This window comes from Phyllobates terribilis, unplaced genomic scaffold (assembly GCF_046119375.1).
Source record: "Phyllobates terribilis strain yellow unplaced genomic scaffold, ASM4611937v1 Scaffold_13__5_contigs__length_258822181, whole genome shotgun sequence".
Lineage (NCBI taxonomy): Eukaryota > Metazoa > Chordata > Amphibia > Anura > Dendrobatidae > Phyllobates > Phyllobates terribilis.
In genome coordinates this window covers 117,705,237-117,725,102 of record NW_027362773.1, presented here as the reverse complement: position 1 = coordinate 117,725,102, position 19,866 = coordinate 117,705,237, and the positions used below count along the sequence as shown (strand labels likewise).

The following is a 19,866-nucleotide window of genomic DNA, read 5'->3' as shown; positions in this document are numbered from 1 at the left end:
ACAGAGAAATCGCTAAGATTTTTTGTGCACTGCCAATTTTAGAATTTTGGATTTTTAATTACCTACTTGGATAATTAACTATTAAATCTCATTCCGCATGACAATAAAAAAGTGTCAGAGTTGCAATTTTTCCCCCATAAAAAATGAACAAAAATCAAACAATACCTTTTATATACAAGAAAAAAATATATACAACCTATTCTGCAAAAAAAACAAAAAAAACCCTCACTTGACCACATTAGTGAAAAAAAAATTAAAAAGTTAGGGATCTTAGAAAGTGAAGCCATTAAAAATGCCTTTCTTTAGGAAAAGTACTAAATCATAAAGAAATTAATTTATTATCACTATGGAATAAAATTACCCTGTTATACCCCATGATGCATAATTTAAAAAAAAAAAAACACAATCGCAGATTAGTTTTTTTTTCTATTCACCCTTGTTTTCTACTTAATGGCCATCTAGAATTAGAAATTGAATGGATCAGAACTCTAATGTCCATGGTGAGCATCACTGCTGTCCTAATATACCCGCGTCCCAAACAGGTGATGTTACCCTCACCCCGTACCATAGATGTGATGGCTGTAAAAATTTTCTGATTTCGACCTAATCCAGAATCCTTGTTTTCATATTCAGTTTTCGAGTCTTTGTAAATATACCCTCATTTACGTCTCCGTTATTTCATACCCAGCGGTGCGAAAGGGAAGCCGTACTTAAATATTGAGCAACTGATGGATTTCATAAACCAGAAGCAAAGAGATCCAAGACTCAATGAAATCCTTTTTCCACCGCTAAAGAGGGACCAGGTGCGCCAGCTCATTGAGAAATATGAGCCCAACAGACAATTTCTAGAACGGGGTGAGTCTTAAAACCGGGGTGGGCTAGCCATAGTGCTTAGGTTGTCCGCCTGAACGTTCCCTTCCTTACAGACCAGATGTCTATGGAAGGCTATAGCCGCTTCCTTGGTGGGGATGAGAACAGCATTGTGCCGCCTGAGGCCCTGGATCTAAGTGATGACATGACGCAACCCCTCACCAGCTACTTTATCAACTCCTCTCACAACACCTACCTCACTGGTATGAGGTTCAGGGCTCGGACACACACATGGCTGCTATTCTGATTTTATATGACATTGTTAATTTTTTCATGTCCTGTTCCTTTTGTACAGCTGGGCAGCTCACCGGGAACTCCTCCGTGGAGATATACCGGCAAGTGCTGCTCACCGGGTGTCGCTGCATTGAGCTGGACTGTTGGAGGGGACGTGCCCAAGATGAAGAGCCCTTTATTACTCATGGTTTCACTATGACCACGGAGATACCCTTTAAGGTATTATGTATAACCACGCCTGCTTGTTCTCCTTGTATCACGTATCTGTTATGTTTTACGGTTGTCATATTTTATTGCAGGAAGTCATTGAAGCCATTGCTGAAAGTGCCTTCAAAACCTCCCCGTTCCCAGTTATCTTATCATTTGAGAACCATGTTGACTCGTAAGTGTACTTTATAACTTGGACATCTTTATGCCACAAATTTCTTCTTTTGGGGTGCGTCCATTGGGGACTCTTATGCTACAGTATTTCCGTAGCAAAAAAAAACACTTTTTGGTAAAAAAAAAAAAAAAGCAATGATGAGCGCTGACCACTAGAGATGGTGCGAATGAATTTGCAAGATTTGGCGCAGCGGCCATGTCGGTAATCCATGGCCACTTGGTGAGATCCAACAAACCGCCTCCTACCTGTCGACATCCGCGTCTCTTCTTTTGAATAGTTGGTCTGGTGCGACATCACATGTGTATCACGCCATAATGATGAAGTCACGCCAAGCCGGCTAATCAAAAGAGGAGCCGAGGAAGCCATCAGAAACGAAGCGATTCTCGGGGTCACTCGTGAGATCCAACAAATCTCCTCCTATCAGTCGACATCCGCGTCTCTTATTTTGAATAGTTGGTCTGGTGCGACATCACATGTGTATCACGCCATAATGATGAAGTCACGCCAAGCCGGCTAATCAAAAGAGGAGCCGAGGAAGCCATCAGAAACGAAGCGATTCTCGGGGTCACTCGTGAGATCCAACAAACCTCCTCCTATCAGTCGACATCCGCGTCTCTTATTTTGAATAGTTGGTCTGGTGCGACATCACATGTGTATCACGCCATAATGATGAAGTCACGCCAAGCCGGCTAATCAAAAGAGGAGCTGAGGAAGCCATAAAAAAAGAAGCGATTCTCGGGGCTCCTGTCCATTACTGACCTGACCGTAGGACTGGGTCCTGCAAATCGATTTCCTACCATCTCTAGTATCCACTATTGATGATCGACTCTTCTGAAATTCAATTCAAATTTGTCACCTTTGATGAATTTGCTCGGCAAACTCGAATCCAAAGCCTCCGATCGCCCTGAAAAGACTCAGGTCTCAAAGGATGTTTTCCAACACCTTTCAACCTCTTTAATGCCAAAAATAAGTAAAAAATACTGTTAACACAAAAAACTGATTTAAAAAATAGGTCATTTTCTGGTGATACATTCCCTTTAATGATTCATAGTCATTTTTATCTTCTCTGCTCAGACTTTCTTTTCCTTTTTTTGTTTTTAAAACCCAATATATATTTTTTTCTTTCTAAGAGCGAAGCAACAAGCGAAGATGGCTGAGTATTGCAGGAACATCTTTGGAGACGCGCTCTTAATAGAACCACTGGAGAAATATCCTGTAAGGAGACATGTTCTCCATCTCTACGCTGTCCTTCCACTCTGCTTCTCATTCTCAGAGTGATCTATCTTTTCACTTTTTTGCATTCTTACTTGTATCATCCACGTTTTTTATTCTTTTATCGGCAGTTTTTCGCATGTTATACTCTTGGACACTTTATTCTCTTGCATTTTTTTTTTTTTTTAGCCGTAGCAGAAGTGATTATTACTTATGATGATGTAAAAGCTAATAAAAAGTTTACTAACTTTTTCATTATGAGATAGTTTAGTAGTCAGTGAGTAGCTGGTGGTCGTGGCTTGTGTCGGCACCTGGGCACATCTGATATAACCATGTGGCCTAATGCTGAACAGCTCAGACCCATCCATCCATGTTGCTTCACATCTGCTCCAGAATTGGACCATTTCACCGTCACTTGGTTCTCGGGCACTAATCTTGCGTAGCGTACAGCCGGCACAGTTCTGGGCTCCTGGTTCTTCACATCTGCTTATCTGACTCCATCCATCTGTTGCAGTTTTCATCTCTTCTGCTTGCTTTATTCTTTCCTTTAGCTTCAGCCAGGACTGGCTCTTCCGAGCCCTCAAGAACTCTTGGGTAAGATCTTAGTCAAGAACAAAAAGAGGCACCGAGTAGGGGGGAAAGGCCCTGAGGGCAGCGTGAAGAGGAGAGTCAGCGAGCAGCCGTCCAACACCTACAGCGATACCTCCAGTGTGTCCGAGTCGCCCGCTACTGGTACGAGACTCCACTTATGTGTCCTCGGCATCACAATGCTGATGGATAAAGTGCTGGAGGGGTTTCAGCTTTGGGATAAACATAGGACAACAGCTGAAAAATCCAACTTGTATTTTTCTTTCCATAAGGAGTCACTCAAGACTACTTTGCAGCAGGTTCTGCTGTCCAATATCTAATGTTTATGCACCTGCCTCATAGTGCAAGTAATTTATTTAATGAACAAAGATTTTCTCTATACAATGGCTTTTTTATCTGCAGGCAATCGGCATTGATTAAGTGGTACGATTTAGAATAAATAGGATGTATTATATATTATGATTTGGGAATTAAAGGGGTTGGCTACGACTTTTTTTTATTAATGGCCAATCGTTAGGATTGGACATCCATATTTGATCGTGTGGGTACGACACCCGGCACCCCGGTGGCGGCCAAAGGTTATCTTCGCAACAGCTCCATCATTTCCTTGACGTAGGAAAGTTAATCTGCAGTACCTGGTTGCGGCATCTATAGTTTTGACGGAGTTGCTCTGTTCCGGAATCATTTGAGTACTTCCGGCCACCCCCAACGCTAGTAGCAGCTGATCGGCGGGGGGGTACCGGGTGTCCCCCACCGATCAGACATTGATGACCTATCCTAAGGATACGCCATCAATAAAAAAGTAATGGCCAACCCCTTTAACACTTTTTCTACCAGAAAGGTCAGAGATCTGTATCTTTATGCATTCAACACAACCAGATCCCACTTTTATTTAGAGTTGCAAAGAAATTTAAAAAAATTTAAATCGGCATTTCCTCTCTTAAAATCTTTTTCCTCTATTGTAATATTTCCATTTAATCTGAGAAATATTTAAGCTACAAGGCAGCTGCAGCAGTAGCCTCTCCCCTCTATAGTAGGACAGGAAAAGACAAAGTTCCGTCTCCTTGCTAAGGAAGCACGGCTTAGGTCTGTCACCAGCCATAGATGTAACTGATCATTAGGAGATGAACTGCTTGGCCCCGATTCATCATTGTTGTTTCCCCAGTTTTCTTGAGTAATTTACTTTTAATCTTTAGTATAGTTTTTATTCTCTTTATGTTTTTCACCACTTTTTGAGTTGTCTTTTATTTTTGTTTTGTTTGTTTTTTTTCCTCTTCAACTTTGTTTATCCAGATGTTTTAGACAGATTCTTGAACCAAATATCTGATTTTTTTTTTTGGCGCATCCCCTCCGGTTCTTGCCTGGAGTAAGTTTTCTGGCAGATTCTTTAATTGATGCAAATGCAAATTCTTAAAAGCTTTGCCTAAAAAAAAGTTAAATACAAAAATAAAGAGCATTTTTTTAAATTATTTAACTATGTGCGCCATATTTAACCATTTGGTGCATAAAACATTGGCGAATACCACAAGACAGAAAAAGAAAAGTTGTAAAAATCCTACAGAGACTGGTTCAGGGTCGTGCAGAGAATGTTTCAAATGAAAATCCTTTATTTAAATTTAAACATCCATTTCTACGCTTCGTTTTTCTCCATAAAAGTTTTCCAGGCTTCAACTAAACTTCTGCAGTCACTTTTTGACTACAGATTTCTAAATTTTGATAGTGTGCAATGTGCACACTGTTAGGATTCCACTCTATTGTCTGTTTTAAGCGGTTGTGACATGACCTCAAGGATATGATTGGTATGACTGGCAGTCACATACCCAGTAGCTTATCATCCACTTCTCTGAATTGAACATTGACTGAAGCAGGAATGTATGGACATGACCATCAGTGTGAGCGCAATCCTGGAATCCAGACAGTGTGCATATTGCACATGTAGAAAAAAGTTCATTAATTCTAAACATGTATCACCTCATGTACCGAATATCCATTCTCTGGCTGCAGGAACTCTGGCCTCCGACTCAGCTGATGTCTCTTTAACCCTTTCCAATGGTGATGAGAAAATCGAGGAGAGGATTCCTAAGTGTGCAGAACCGCGCAAGTCTATAGGTGAGATTTCTATTCTATGTGCCGGTATCTGTCCATATTATTGGATAGTGCACTCCCTATAAAATTCACTCTTTTATTGTCACGCTTCTTAGACCGTGATGCTTATAGTGAAGAGGAGGAAGATGAAGAACCTACTGACCCCAAAAAGTCCGATGAGGTTAGTGTAATGACCAAAAACACATGACTTGTCTGCATTTTTATTAGCTTCTGTGGTTAATATTTGACTTTTTACCTCTTATTTTTCAGGGCACAGCAAGTAGTGAAGTCAGCGCCACAGAAGAAATGTCCAATCTTGTTAACTACGTGGAACCTGTAAAGTTCAAGTCATTTGACGTGGCCAACAGTGAGTAGACCGTGGGCTCAGAGGAGGGGATGGAGCTGAGATATTGAGTGGTGGGTGTTTATTGTGGATGTGGCTGCCTCCGTGTGCTCCATGAGTGCCGAAGCAGCCATTACATTGTGCTACAATTTTTTATTCTTATTTTTTAAACTCAGATCATCGGCCCTCATGGAAAATCGGCCGTGTGCACTGGCTATAATAGGTCCATGCACGCTCGTCTGAACGAGCCCTTATACCCCAATGGAGCATGACCCAACGATTGAGAGAGTACATATGTCGTGCTCTGCGCTTGGCCTAAATCGGGTATCAGTTCTGCCAGGAGCGCTCTTTTAGTACAGCTCTTTTCCCTAAAAAGTGATTATACATTATGCATATATAGTCACTTTTCCTGCTGCCTTCTGCTCTTCTCCCTCTGCTGCCTCCTTCTTTGCTTCCAGCGTTCCGGTTCTCTTCGATACAACATGGCTGGCGGAGTGGCGTGGTAAGTCTAAAACGCATCTCCTCTGCCTTTTGTGTGCTGGGGATGGACACAACACCTTCAGCACACAAAAGGCAGGGTAGACGTACCAAAGCTTCTCATGACTCTGCACCCACCACGTTGGATTGACCGGAATGCTGGATGCAGCGGGAGAAGAATAGACCTCAGCCAGTAAAGCCGCTGCCAGATAATATTGGCAGCGGCTTTTTCATAGAGAACATTGGAACAATTGGCCGAACGCTCCTGTCCGTGGGGGAAACATAAGAAATGACTTACAGGTAAAAGCTTTCATGAGATGATTGCTGTTTACTCTACAAAACAAGTATTCTATTAATCATGGGTTTTGGCTCGCTTACATTTTATTCATTTTTAAAGGCTCAAAAATAGTAAAAGCATAAAAAGAAACAAAAAAAAGCACAAATAGATGCTGATTATGGTAATATTACATGAAGCTCCTCTCTTTTCCACCCTCACACACAGCGGTATTTGCAGGAATCCTGTGTATTCTGTTTCTTTTCTTGTGAGTGGTGAGAACAGTCGTCTGTATAACCGGCTGATGTGGCGCGCGTGGGGGGGTGGGGTGGAGGATTTACTATTGTGTCACTGCAAACTTTAGATGGGCTGTCTGGTGTAGAAAGCACATTTTGAAATACCTTATTAGGGAATTCTTAATTAATCGAGGCAGGTCCCTCTTTCCAGAGCTTCTTCATCTCTGAGCCCAAGTGGAGGGAGGCTACAGACATAGTCGCTCTTGTTTTACAATGACAGCCTTATTCATTTCAACTACCTTTGCAAAAAGCAACGTAGCGAAATAAAATAATCTAAAATCTCTACCGTCCACCAAAAAGAAAAACGTTTTCACAAGTGGAAGTTCTCACTTTACAGACTATGTAGAAGGGGTTAAAATTTTCTGGTTAGATAAATGGTCGATATGGCAAATGTCGCTGTTGAGGAACGCTGTTGATGATGTGTTTTGTTTTTTATTTCATTTTTTTCTTAATTGCTGTTTGCTATCCCTTTTATCGTTCTGAAAACCGGTGTCGTCTTAACTGTTACACCGTCTTCTCATTTCATCTCCTGCATTCCTCATCTTCCTTTGTTCTCGCTCCGTCCCTTTCGTTCTCTCACAGAGCGGAATAAATATTATGAAATGTCTTCCTTTGTTGAGACTAAAGCCCTGGAACAGCTCACTAAATCTCCCATGGAGTTTGTCGAGTATCCTTATAGTCCCTTCTTAAAGGCAAATTCCACCTTAAAACAATAGAATAAGAAAAGTTGGTTAGTGTGTGAAAGTATAGATTAATTAAAGAGAACTTGTCACTTGCTCAAAAAATTGAGTTAAATACCTTGTAAAAATCCCCGAACTCCCCTGATTCTGACGCTTTTTTCCATTTTGCTCTGCATCGCTCCATTGCAGAGATATTCACATTTATTTCTTCTGGATAGCTGTATGTGAAATCTCTGTTTGTAGTACAACTGGGCGTTTCTTTAGAAACTTATTTGGGGGCGTGTGCTTTCACCCCTCCCAGATGATGGCCAATCACAGCTCGGGAGCTGATCAAAGCAGTCTTGCGAGGGAGGAATGAAAGTTCCTGCCGCCAGAGAAGACACCCAATTGCACTACAAGAAGAGATTTCACATAGTGCACTGCAAAAGAGACAAATGTGAATATCTCTGCAATGGAGCGACACAGCACAAAACGGAAAAGAGCGGCAGAATCAGGGGTTTTTACAAAGTATTTAGCTTAATTTTTTCAGCAAGTGACTGGTCCTCTTTAAAGCTTGTGTCCTCCTTCATAACTAAACTTGTTGTTGTTCCAATACATCTAAAATAAAAACAGGAACCAACTTTAGCCTTCACTAAAACTCTACCATTGTTTTGTGTTGGAATCCCCTTTGCATCTCCATGGTTACAGAATACAAACAAACGCTGCGTTGTCTGGTTCCCTAGTTATTCTTCCTTCTATTTGTCTGCAACTTATATTCGGCAGGTTGGCAAGTAGGAGGCAGATGAAGGCAAGAGTGCAGCAGCAGGACCAGACTACATGGTGTGTGTTTATAGTCCTCTCCCATGGAGATGCATTGGTCTGCAAAGGAGCTGTAGACATAAAACAGTGGGATGTTATTACTGAAGACTATTTGCTAAATTGGTTCATTTTTTATTTTAAATACATCGGAGCAAAACGACAAAAACTTAGCTGCAAATTATGTTTTTCTAGACTAGATTACTGGTTCTTTTGGCAACGGCCTCCATTACCCGTTCAGGGCTGCCACTTCTAGTCTCAAACATCTTGACTATAGGGAAAGTGCAGGAAATGTGGGAACACAAGAAGCGGATCTGTCTGTGATAAGAAACGGTGGCTCCTTCTTATCACACCTCAGGCTCCGTCATTGACAACATATTGGACAAGTCGTACAAACTCGCTGATAGTCATGGAACAACTGAAAAGACATGCTCTGAGTGCTGGAGTTATTATAAGTTGGTCTGATCCACCTAGAGAACGATCAGGAGCAAGTAACAAGGAGTATTTCCACACAAAATCACTGTTCAAACCAAGCACAGGCGCTCAGTGCACCCTTGGTGTGGCCGAACAGTTCAGTACACCTCCCCCCTACTTGTTTTTGATCAACCTCTGCCTGTAAAGCCAGAGCTTTCAATCAAAGAAGAAAAGGGCGGACATAGAGGGAAACCAGTAGGAGGGAAGATACATCGAGTTTCTCGGCCACACCATGGGTGCACCGAGCGCCTGTGCTTGGTTTGAACAGTCACTTTAAACTGAAAGACTCCCTTTTAATTGCACCTGATCGATATCTACAGTTATTTTCTCTTTAATAAACCTGCTCCCATTTTGAACAAACAGTGATTTCACCGCTTTGTAAGAAATGCAAATATATGCTTCACTTATTGAAGCTGCAGTGCATATAATCCCTTATTTAATAGCACCCACGCACCATCTTTTCATGCTTTTTGTACAGTCAGTTTTTTATTCCGCTTTACTATTTCTTCTCTATTGCTTACACCTGCCCTTGCTTTTTAAAGGGAATCTGTTAGCAGGTTTTTGTTATTTATTCTGAGAACAACCTGATGTAGGTACAGAGACCCGGATTCCAGTGATGTGTCACTTACTGGGCTGCTTGTTGTTGTTTCAATACAATCAGTGTTTTATCAGCCTGAGATTATCGCTAGAGGCCTTGTGCTATGTAGTCCAACCCTGCCCCCACTACTGATTGGCAGCTTTCTGCCTATGTACAGTGTACACAGAAAGCTGCCAATCAGTTGTGTGGGCGGGGTTATGCCAAACCCAGCATTCAGAGAACTGCTAGATCTGCAGCAGAGAAAACAGGGATTTTATCAAAACTGCAGCAAGCAGCCCAGTACGTGATACCTATTTGGAATCAGGGTCTCAGCCCCTACATCATGCTGCTTTTAGACTACATAGCAAAAACCTGGTGACCAATTCCCTTTAATTCCAGTCTTTTTCATCCACTTCTCTCCAAGCCATGTTGTCCCCTTCTCCCCTGACTTACATCTTTCTTAGACTCTCTTACCTTTTCTCTTTCTACCCGTTTCTTCCTTCACGCCTCCTGCTCTCAGATATAACAAGAAGCAGCTGAGTCGTATTTACCCCAAAGGAACGAGGGTAGATTCCTCGAATTACATGCCCCAGGTTTTCTGGAACGCGGGATGTCAGATGGTGGCACTAAACTTTCAGACATTGGGTAAGTTCCGATTTCTTCAACATTTGCAAACGACTGCTGTTGTGTGTTATTTCAGACTTCTCCATGCAATCAGCAGGTGCCAAATATCTGGTTTTACTATTAATTTGGACGAATCGGGAGAACTCTTATTAACAACACCTGCCAAAACCACAAATGTAGCCCATTTATGGAATTCATCATCCGAAAATGTACAGCATTCACTAAAACTCATAGAAAACAACCAAATAAATCTCCTTATATAGAAACATTGAACGCTGACGTCAGTACATGGAAACACCTAATACCATCACCCAGGCAGAGAAAAATGTCAGCCCAAATTTAAGCCCAGGGTGCACAAAATGCCGACTTCTTCTAAATCTAGGAACGTATAGTTAAGCAGACCTCGTGAGATATGACTGACGGGTTCAATAATGCTACGTATAGGCGGGAAAGTCATTAATGAGATCCTTCATACTACAAGCTGTCAAAGAATTCCTGCTGCTGCAATCCCCGAAAACTCTTGTAGTATGGAAATGTTTGATGTTCTTTATGGCTGACCTGCTTTTACTGCAACGTCTGTTCACGTAGGTGAATGTCCTTGTGCAATGTACATAAGCAAGACTTAAAAAGGGTTTGTTTCACACTCTTAAAGAATTAAAATTGCAAAGTGCATATCACTTATCAAAAATCCTCTCCGTATGCCAGAACAGAGGCTTACCGTTCAACTCTGCAGTCTCAGAATGGCGAGTTAGTTAGGTAAGTATTATGTGCATCTTGCACCTGCTTGCGCCTCGCTGTATCTGGCTAAATCGCTGAATCTGGCAAGCTTTGGTGCTTCTGTGCTTCTTCCCTGCTGCAGAGGCAATGCTACCTCTGCAAGCAGCATGGCAGAGCGCTCAGTTTGCATTAGCGGCGCAACTATGCCTTTGGTACAAACTGTCATTCTTCAGGAGAGCACAGGAAGCAGAGGAGCTGTGCACTTTGGAAGACGGAAAGAAGGTTGGAACACTCCTTTAAAGGGGTTTTCTGGCCTTAGGCTATAAGTCTGCAGTCACCCTATGTGACTACGGACTTGTGAATCCTCACTTTGCGTGCTGTAAGGATTCGCCAGGAGCGGGCAGGCGTGTGACCACAAGTATGTGACTTGGATACATGCGGTCTTCCGCCAGCTAGACATGCGCAAATGCAAGTGTATTGCGCGAGGACGGATAAGTCTGGTCGGAATGTGTCCAAAAGTATGCAAATCACATACTTGTGGTCACATAACTACCCGATTCCAGCACCGGAGAATCCTCAGCACGAAGTGCAGGCGAAGTGAGGATTCACAAGCCTTCAGTCACATAGAGTGACTGGTAAACGTGTATCTGAAGGCCGGACAACCCCTTTAAGGAAGAGATGGCAGAGTGTTGGACTACACAGAGTCTTATTTGTAGTCTGTAGCCATGGAGACATTTAGATCTGCATTTGTGCTGTATACACAAAACTGTATTTTTAATCAAGCCTATTTACAAAGTCAGTTTTTATTTTTTTATTCTAGATGTATTAGAAACCAAAAAATGGGAGCAACATGTACATACCCTTTAAAGTTATTTATTATTTTTTTTATTAATAATTATTATTAGTTCATTTTTTATTTATTTTTTTAATCCCTTCATAACAACACGTGTAAAATAGGCCATCATGAAGGGTCTAATTCTACTGGTGCATAAAAATGAGCGGAGCAATAAGCTGGAGCATTAGCTGTAGAAAATCCGAGCCATAATTTGACTTTTGTCAGAGTGTGTACTAAAAGGAGCACGGGTTCCCTTCTGTTATGGTTAGTGTTCACACTGACTCCCATTTGTTAATCATGCCCACATAGCTTTATGCCATATTTACAAACTGGTGCCCGCTCTAATATTAGATCCTCAGAACAACACCGTGTGAAATATTGCTGTGCCCTTCTGGCTTGGGTAGCTAATCTTCGGCTGCCAGTTTTCCTCTTTTGTCGGCTGCTTTGTAGCTTGACGGTAACTCCTCAAGACTTCATGGCATTTTACAGTTCTGCACAATTGAATGTTGAGCGGGCGCCAAACACCACTGATGCGGTCTGTCTCTGTGGCGGTGAACTGTAGGATTAGACATATTTAGTAGTGTTGCTTTTATAAAAAAAAAACTTTTTTTAAAAAAACACATTGAACAACTGGAGCAAGTTCAGAGAAGAGCTGCCAGGATAGTGAGCGGACTGCAAACTATGTCCAACGAGGAGCGGTTAAAGGATCTGGGAATGTTTAGCTCGCAAAAAAGAAGACTGAGAGGAGACTTAATAGCCGTCTACAAATATCTGAAGTGATGTCACAGTGTAGAGGGATCATCCTGATTCTCATTTGCACATGGAAACACGAGAAGCAATGGGATGAAACTGAAAGGGAGAAGATACGGATTAGATATTAGAAAAAACTTTTGACAGTGAGGGTGATCAATGAGTGGAACAGGCGGCCACGAGAGGTGGTGAGTTCTCCTTCAATGGAAGTCTTCAAACAGAGGCTGGACAGACATCTGTCTGAGATGATTTAGTGACTCCTGCATTGAGCAAGGGGTTGGACACGACGACCCTGGGGGTCCCCTCCAACTCTACCATTCTAGGATTCCATTCGGATTTATTATTACTGTATTATTTTTAGGCAGCATAAAACAAAAACCAGGCAGATGATGCCACCTATGTATAACATATAGCGCACGCTGGATGATTATTTTGCTCCACCTTTCTAGATGCTTTTTCCTCTTTGCACCTTGGTTGATGTTTTTTAGACCAATACTGAACTCCAAAATTTTGGCACAATTTTGGTTGCATATTGCTTGACATGTGAAACACTTTTCTCACCCTTCCACCACCTTTAAGTTGACTTGCTTTACCCCTAGAATTATTGCACTAAAATTGTGGCACATTCCATTTATAAATTTGATACATTTTAGCCATGCCCCATTATGTGCTTGGTCTCGAAAATGGTTATGTGAAGCATAAATTTTAGCCAAAATTATTGTGCTTTCCCAGTGTGTCACTCTAGCCCCAAAAATGCTAGTGATGGTATAAGAATTCCTCATAGAAATGTATGGAGGATGCACAGCATTGTCAGTGGTATTTCCAAATTTTATTGCTTTATTATCCAGTTGCTACATTTTTCTAGTGTTGTTTTTATCACTTATCTATCCGGGGATTTTTTTGCTTTGTATGATATCTATCCCCGCTTCCTGCTGCCGGCCCATCACATTCACATTCCTTGCATCGTTGCATCATATATATATATATATATATACATGTTCTATCTCTGTCCCTCATAGACCTTCCTATGCAGCTGAATATGGGGATATTTGAGTATAACAGACGCAGCGGGTTCCTCCTGAAGCCTGAATTCATGCGCAGAACAGACAAGCCATTCGATCCTTTCACAGAAAACATCGTTGATGGGATTGTAGCTAATACAGTGAAAATTAAGGTAAGAAAATAGGAGAGGCTGCAGTGCTCCTCCTATGCTACTTTTACCATTAAATCTCTCCTGTCTGCATTATGTCTTCTTTTTCTATTTTTTTTTCTCACCAGATCATTTCAGGGCAGTTCCTGTCAGATAAACGTGTTGGAATATACGTAGAAGTGGATATGTTTGGTTTGCCTGTTGACACGAAAAGGAAATTTAGGACGAAAACTTCCCAAGGAAACTCCTTTAATCCTGTGTGGGATGAGGAACCTTTTATATTCCATAAGGTAGGGTAACATTTTGAGAAATGTTCTTATTTCCGTACTTTCAGTCTTTCACTTTCTGTCTTCTTCTAAGATTGTACTTCTTGACCATCCTTTCGGTGTCTGATGTTCTCATCCTGTTGATCCTCTAGGTGGTGCTCCCAACCCTCGCCTCTCTTCGTATTGCTGTCTTTGAAGAAGGTGGAAAGTTTGTTGGTCACAGGATTCTTCCAGTTTCGGCAATACGTCCTGGTGAGACTGCGAGAAAAGTGACTTTAATGTTTTATTCTTTTTCTGCTAAGCCTCTTTTGGTCCAGCTCATCTGTGGGGTGCTGTTCTAATAAGGAACCAACCAACCAATCAAACTGAGCTTTACTTACTTTCCCAGGGTCCAGCGATTTGCCTCCGCCGCTGCTCTGGTCTATATTTTATGGTGATGTCGACAGCGCTGCAGCCAATCACTGAGCTCAGCGGTTTTGTTAATGTAGGCGTCACAAATCGCTGAGCTCAATGATTAATTGCAGCGTTGTCGACATGACATCACTATTACAGCCAGACAATAGAGACCAGGGCAGCGATGGAGATACTAAGAGTCCAGCTTCCTTCACCAGAATCGGTCACTTTTTTGCATCTCTTATTATGGAAATACTGACCGCTCCATTCTAATCCCCTCCTGTGCGGTGGAAACTAAATAGGACGACATCCCATGATCATGAAGCACCTAAAATCAATAGCACAGAGTGTACAGGATGAGATCTGGCCTCATACAATCAATATCACAGAGTCTACAGGATGAGATCTGGCCCCATGCAATCAGTAGCACAGAGTCTACAGGATGAGATCTGACCCCATACAATCAATAGCACAGAGTCTACAGGATGAGATCTGGCCTCATACAATCAATAGCAGAGAGTCTACAGGAAGAGATCTAACCCCATACAATCGATAGCACAGAGTCTACAGGATGAGATCTGGCCTCATACAATCGATAGCCGAGAGTCTACAGGATGAGATCTGGTCCCATACAATCAATAGCACAGAGTCAACAAGATGAGATCTGGTCCCATACGATCAACAGCCGAGAGTCTACAGGATGAGATCTAACCCCATACAATCAATAGCACAGAGTCTACAGGATGAGATCTGGTCCCATACGATCAACAGCCGAGAGTCTACAGGATGAGATCTAACCCCATACAATCAATAGCACAGAGTCTACAGGATGAGATCTGGTCCCATACAATCAATAGCACAGAGTCTACAGGATGAGATCTGGTCCCATACAATCAATAGCACAGAGTGTACAGGATGAGATCTAGTCCCATACAATCAATAGCACAGAGTCTACAGGATGAGATCTGGCCTCATACAATCAATAGCAGAGAGTCTACAGGAAGAGATCTAACCCCATACAATCGATAGCACAGAGTCTACAGGATGAGATCTGGCCTCATACAATCGATAGCCGAGAGTCTACAGGATGAGATCTGGTCCCATACAATCAATAGCACAGAGTGTACAGGATGAGATCCGGCCTCATACAATCAATAGCACAGAGTCTACAGGATGAGATCTCGTCCCATACATTCAGTAGCACAGAGTCTACAGGATGAGAGCTGGTCCCATACAATCAATAGCACAGAGTCAACAAGATGAGATCTGGTCCCATACAATCAACAGCCGAGAGTCTACAGGATGAGATCTAACCCCATACAATCAATAGCACAGAGTCTACAGGATGAGATCTGGTCCCATACAATCAGTAGCACAGAGTCTACAGGGTGAGATCTGGTCCCATACAATCAATAGCACAGAGTCTACAGGATGAGATCTAGTCCCATACAATCAATAGCACAGAGTCTACAGGATGAGATCTGGCCTCATACAATCAATAGCAGAGAGTCTACAGGAAGAGATCTAACCCCATACAATCGATAGCACAGAGTGTACAGGATGAGATCTGGCCTCATACAATCAATAGCACAGAGTCTACAGGATGAGATCTCGTCCCATACATTCAGTAGCACAGAATCTACAGGATGAGAGCTGGTCCCATACAATCAATAGCACAGAGTCTACAGGATGAGATCTAGTCCCATACAATCAATAGCACAGAGTCTACAGGATGAGATCTGGCCTCATACAATCGATAGCCGAGAGTGTACAGGATGAGATCTGGTCCCATACAATCAATAGCACAGAGTGTACAGGATGAGATCTGGCCTCATACAATCAATAGCACAGAGTCTACAGGATGAGATCTCGTCCCATACATTCAGTAGCACAGAGTCTACAGGATGAGATCTGGTCCCATACAATCAACAGCCGAGAGTCTACAGGATGAGATCTAACCCCATACAATCAATAGCACAGAGTCTACATGATGAGATCTGGTCCCATACAATCAATAGCACAGAGTCTACAGGATGAGATCTCGTCCCATACATTCAGTAGCACAGAGTCTACAGGATGAGATCTGGCCACATACAATCAGTAGCACAGAGTCTACAGGATGAGATCTGGTCCCATACAATCAATAGCACAGAGTCTACATGATGAGATCTGGTCCCATACAATCAATAGCAGAGAGTCTACAGGATGAGATCTGGTCTCATACAATCAATAGCACAGAGTCTACAGGATGAGATCTGGCCTCATACAATCAATAGCAGAGAGTCTACAGGAAGAGATCTAACCCCATACAATCGATAGCACAGAGTGTACAGGATGAGATCTGGCCTCATACAATCAATAGCACAGAGTCTACAGGATGAGATCTCGTCCCATACATTCAGTAGCACAGAATCTACAGGATGAGAGCTGGTCCCATACAATCAATAGCACAGAGTCTACAGGATGAGATCTAGTCCCATACAATCAATAGCACAGAGTCTACAGGATGAGATCTGGCCTCATACAATCGATAGCCGAGAGTGTACAGGATGAGATCTGGTCCCATACAATCAATAGCACAGAGTGTACAGGATGAGATCTGGCCTCATACAATCAATAGCACAGAGTCTACAGGATGAGATCTCGTCCCATACATTCAGTAGCACAGAGTCTACAGGATGAGATCTGGTCCCATACAATCAACAGCCGAGAGTCTACAGGATGAGATCTAACCCCATACAATCAATAGCACAGAGTCTACATGATGAGATCTGGTCCCATACAATCAATAGCACAGAGTCTACAGGATGAGATCTCGTCCCATACATTCAGTAGCACAGAGTCTACAGGATGAGATCTGGCCACATACAATCAGTAGCACAGAGTCTACAGGATGAGATCTGGTCCCATACAATCAATAGCACAGAGTCTACATGATGAGATCTGGTCCCATACAATCAATAGCAGAGAGTCTACAGGATGAGATCTGGTCTCATACAATCAATAGCACAGAGTCTACAGGATGAGATCTGGCCTCATACAATCAATAGCACAGAGTCTACAGGATGAGATCTGATCCCATACAATCAATAGCACAGAGTCTACAGGATGAGATCTGATCCCATACAATCAATAGCACAGAGTGTACAGGATGAGATCTGGTCCCATACAATCAATAGCACAGAGTCTACAGGATGAGATCTGGCCTCATACAATCAATAGCTCAGAGTCTACAGGATGAGATCTGACCCCATACAATCAATAGCACAGAGTCTACAGGATGAGATCTGGTCCCATGCAATCAGTAGCACAGAGTGTACAGGATGAGCTCTAACCTCATACAATCAGTAGCACAGAAGCATGCAGAGAGGCTGTGTCCAGCAGCAAGTCCAGGAAAAGATATTAAAATCAATGTTTATTAGTTCATCTTAAAAAATTGGAAGAATTTAAAAGAGGGGAAGAGGGAATTCCTGGGAATCCACTTTCACCCTTTTCGAGCATCTATGTTCTTAATCATACTGACTCTAAACAGTTGTTTTCCTGCCAAAATCTACTGCAATTACATCAAATGTGAACAATACCCTACCAGTCTGTGACATCTACTGGAAAAAAAATTTAAAACTCCTCAATGCATTGCATCCCCTCGCGGCTTATTCTGGCTCCACACGTGATGGCTGTCCGGTCGGCCAACAGATGTCAATCCTGACTCCCCCGATACACACATGAACGTTTAGCTTTGGCTAGCAATCGTGTTTTCGATGGACAGAAATGAGAAAGCTGCTATCGGGCATCTCTGAGGAGATTTATCTCCCCTGAAAATAAATGATCTGGTGTCTTAATCTCATTTTTTGGATCTTCCTGTTCCCTGACATCTTTCGGGTGGTCTACATACATATCAGATGTTGAGCTAGTCCTGCCAATTTTTGGTGGTTCGGACTACTCTTATCTAATTTGTATGGAGGCTTTTAGAGTTGATAGATTAAGAACGCTCCATATATTTATTTTTCCTGCTAGTGATTGATGGGATTACTGGTATATTAATGGTCCTTGAAGCTCCACATTCAAATGAGATTTATTGATTTGACAGAGCCTCGGGCACCCTCTGGGGATTATATGATGGTTGGGGAGCTGCCCATATTCTGTTGCTGAAATTTTAGCCTACACTATACCATTTCTACCAAAGTGATTTATAAGTTAGCATTGGGTTCTTCTGGTGAAATTCGGCTTTTGGTTTACACTAAACACAGCGGCCATGGCTTCTTCTTGACTTGTCTGTCCAGAGCATGTTGTCTCAAGTCCTGTTTTATTTTCTCTAGGTGCTCAATGTTTTTATGCCCCGATATTCTTCATGGGCAGCAAAACTTTTGTCCTGACACCGCCTACGAAGATCTGTTTTGTGTTGCCTCTTTTTAATGATGGATTTTGGATACTGTGATAAGTCTTGGGGTTTACAATAAAAACCTTTTATACACCACTGTAGATAAAAGGCAAAAAAGTTTCTAAACAGTTGCCCCCAAAGTAAGCTGGTCGAAGCCGTATGAACTTGTATGGAGCAAACCATAAAGGGAGATGGTATAATGGTGTTACGATACTGACGTAGCACTGCTGTAATCCACTGGCCGAAGGAGCACAAGCAGGAACAGCAAGTGGTAGTAGAAGGTCTTGGAGTTAGCAAAGGAGCTGTAGGAAACAATCCGTAGATAGGTGAGAACTGTCTGGGTAAGACAGTCCAGGAGCTGGAGACTGGAACTAGACTTAACAGCTAGACAAAATACTCAAGCAATGAGTGAGAGATCCATGTGGCTTTAAGTTGACCCAAACAGGAAACAAGATGGATCCCACAGGTTCAGAATCTGCCATCTTGGTAAAGGGCAATTGCAGAACACAGCAGCAGCTTCTAGTAGTAAGGAATGGAATTGCAGCACAATTATTAAGGCGAACAATAGCAGCCACTAGTGGTCAAACTGTAGACGGACAACAGGATCCTCACAAATGGGGCTTTTTACTGGAGCAAAAGTTCTCAACCATCGTCCATTGTAAACGTTGATAATAATCGGCAATGATCTGCTGGTTTGTCACAGATCTTATTTTTTACAGTGGCGTGAACATATGTCTCATGTACACGTGTATCTATAGGCGAGACAGGAGGAAAGACAAGACATATGTTGCTATAAAATAATAAAAAAAAATGTAATTCTTTTTTGTCTTTTGAACGTCGGACCTCGTTGCGTCCTCGATCAGCACCCGTTTCATGTTTATGAAGAACCCTGAAGCTTAGCCGGTGTTCTCACCGAGATATGGATAATCGTGTGATCAGTCCTTTTTTTTCTTACCAGGTTATCACTACATCTGTCTCAGGAATGAGATTAATCAGCCTCTGTGTCTCCCGGCTCTTCTCGTCTACACCGAAGCCAATGATTACATCCCCGATGACCACCAAGGTCAGTGATGACGGCTTCCATCTGCCATTCTTGTAATATGTCTCTTATCGTTCCCAATTTACCATTCTGGGGGCAAAAAAAAAAAAAAAGAATCGTCCTTTTACCTTTGTCACATATATTTGTAATTAGGTTTCAATTTAACCTGTTGTTTGCTGATGGTTTTTAATTAATTGTTAATTTGTATGCCATGTAATGCTGACTGCTAACTTCATCCGCTCTAGAGTACATCAGAGCTCTGATTAACCCCATCCAACATGTCAGCCTGGATGAGAGGGCCAAGAGGCTCGTGGCTCTGATTGGAGAAAATGAGGTAAGGTGCACAGCAAGATTCACACGTGAGGGGTATTAGAAGGAAATAATTGACTGTTTACAAGTGCATTAATGGGGTCTTCCATCGTAAAAA

General features: G+C 42.2%; 1 protein-coding gene across 2 annotated transcripts in view; it reads left to right on the top strand.

Annotated features, from left to right (window-relative positions):
* PLCB3 (phospholipase C beta 3) overlaps nucleotides 1–19,866 on the top strand; it is a 93,632-nt gene that overhangs the window by 62,881 nt on the left and 10,885 nt on the right. For both annotated transcript variants that reach the window (XM_073658513.1, XM_073658514.1), the window contains exons 9-24: nucleotides 689–855; nucleotides 927–1,073; nucleotides 1,166–1,323; nucleotides 1,404–1,486; nucleotides 2,617–2,701; nucleotides 3,250–3,430; nucleotides 5,291–5,395; nucleotides 5,488–5,552; nucleotides 5,642–5,738; nucleotides 7,344–7,428; nucleotides 9,808–9,932; nucleotides 13,233–13,387; nucleotides 13,492–13,653; nucleotides 13,782–13,881; nucleotides 19,359–19,463; nucleotides 19,685–19,773. In XM_073658513.1, coding sequence (XP_073514614.1) covers nucleotides 689–855; nucleotides 927–1,073; nucleotides 1,166–1,323; nucleotides 1,404–1,486; nucleotides 2,617–2,701; nucleotides 3,250–3,430; nucleotides 5,291–5,395; nucleotides 5,488–5,552; nucleotides 5,642–5,738; nucleotides 7,344–7,428; nucleotides 9,808–9,932; nucleotides 13,233–13,387; nucleotides 13,492–13,653; nucleotides 13,782–13,881; nucleotides 19,359–19,463; nucleotides 19,685–19,773 — 1,909 coding nt within the window. The remainder of the gene's footprint in view (nucleotides 1–688; nucleotides 856–926; nucleotides 1,074–1,165; nucleotides 1,324–1,403; nucleotides 1,487–2,616; nucleotides 2,702–3,249; nucleotides 3,431–5,290; nucleotides 5,396–5,487; nucleotides 5,553–5,641; nucleotides 5,739–7,343; nucleotides 7,429–9,807; nucleotides 9,933–13,232; nucleotides 13,388–13,491; nucleotides 13,654–13,781; nucleotides 13,882–19,358; nucleotides 19,464–19,684; nucleotides 19,774–19,866) is intronic.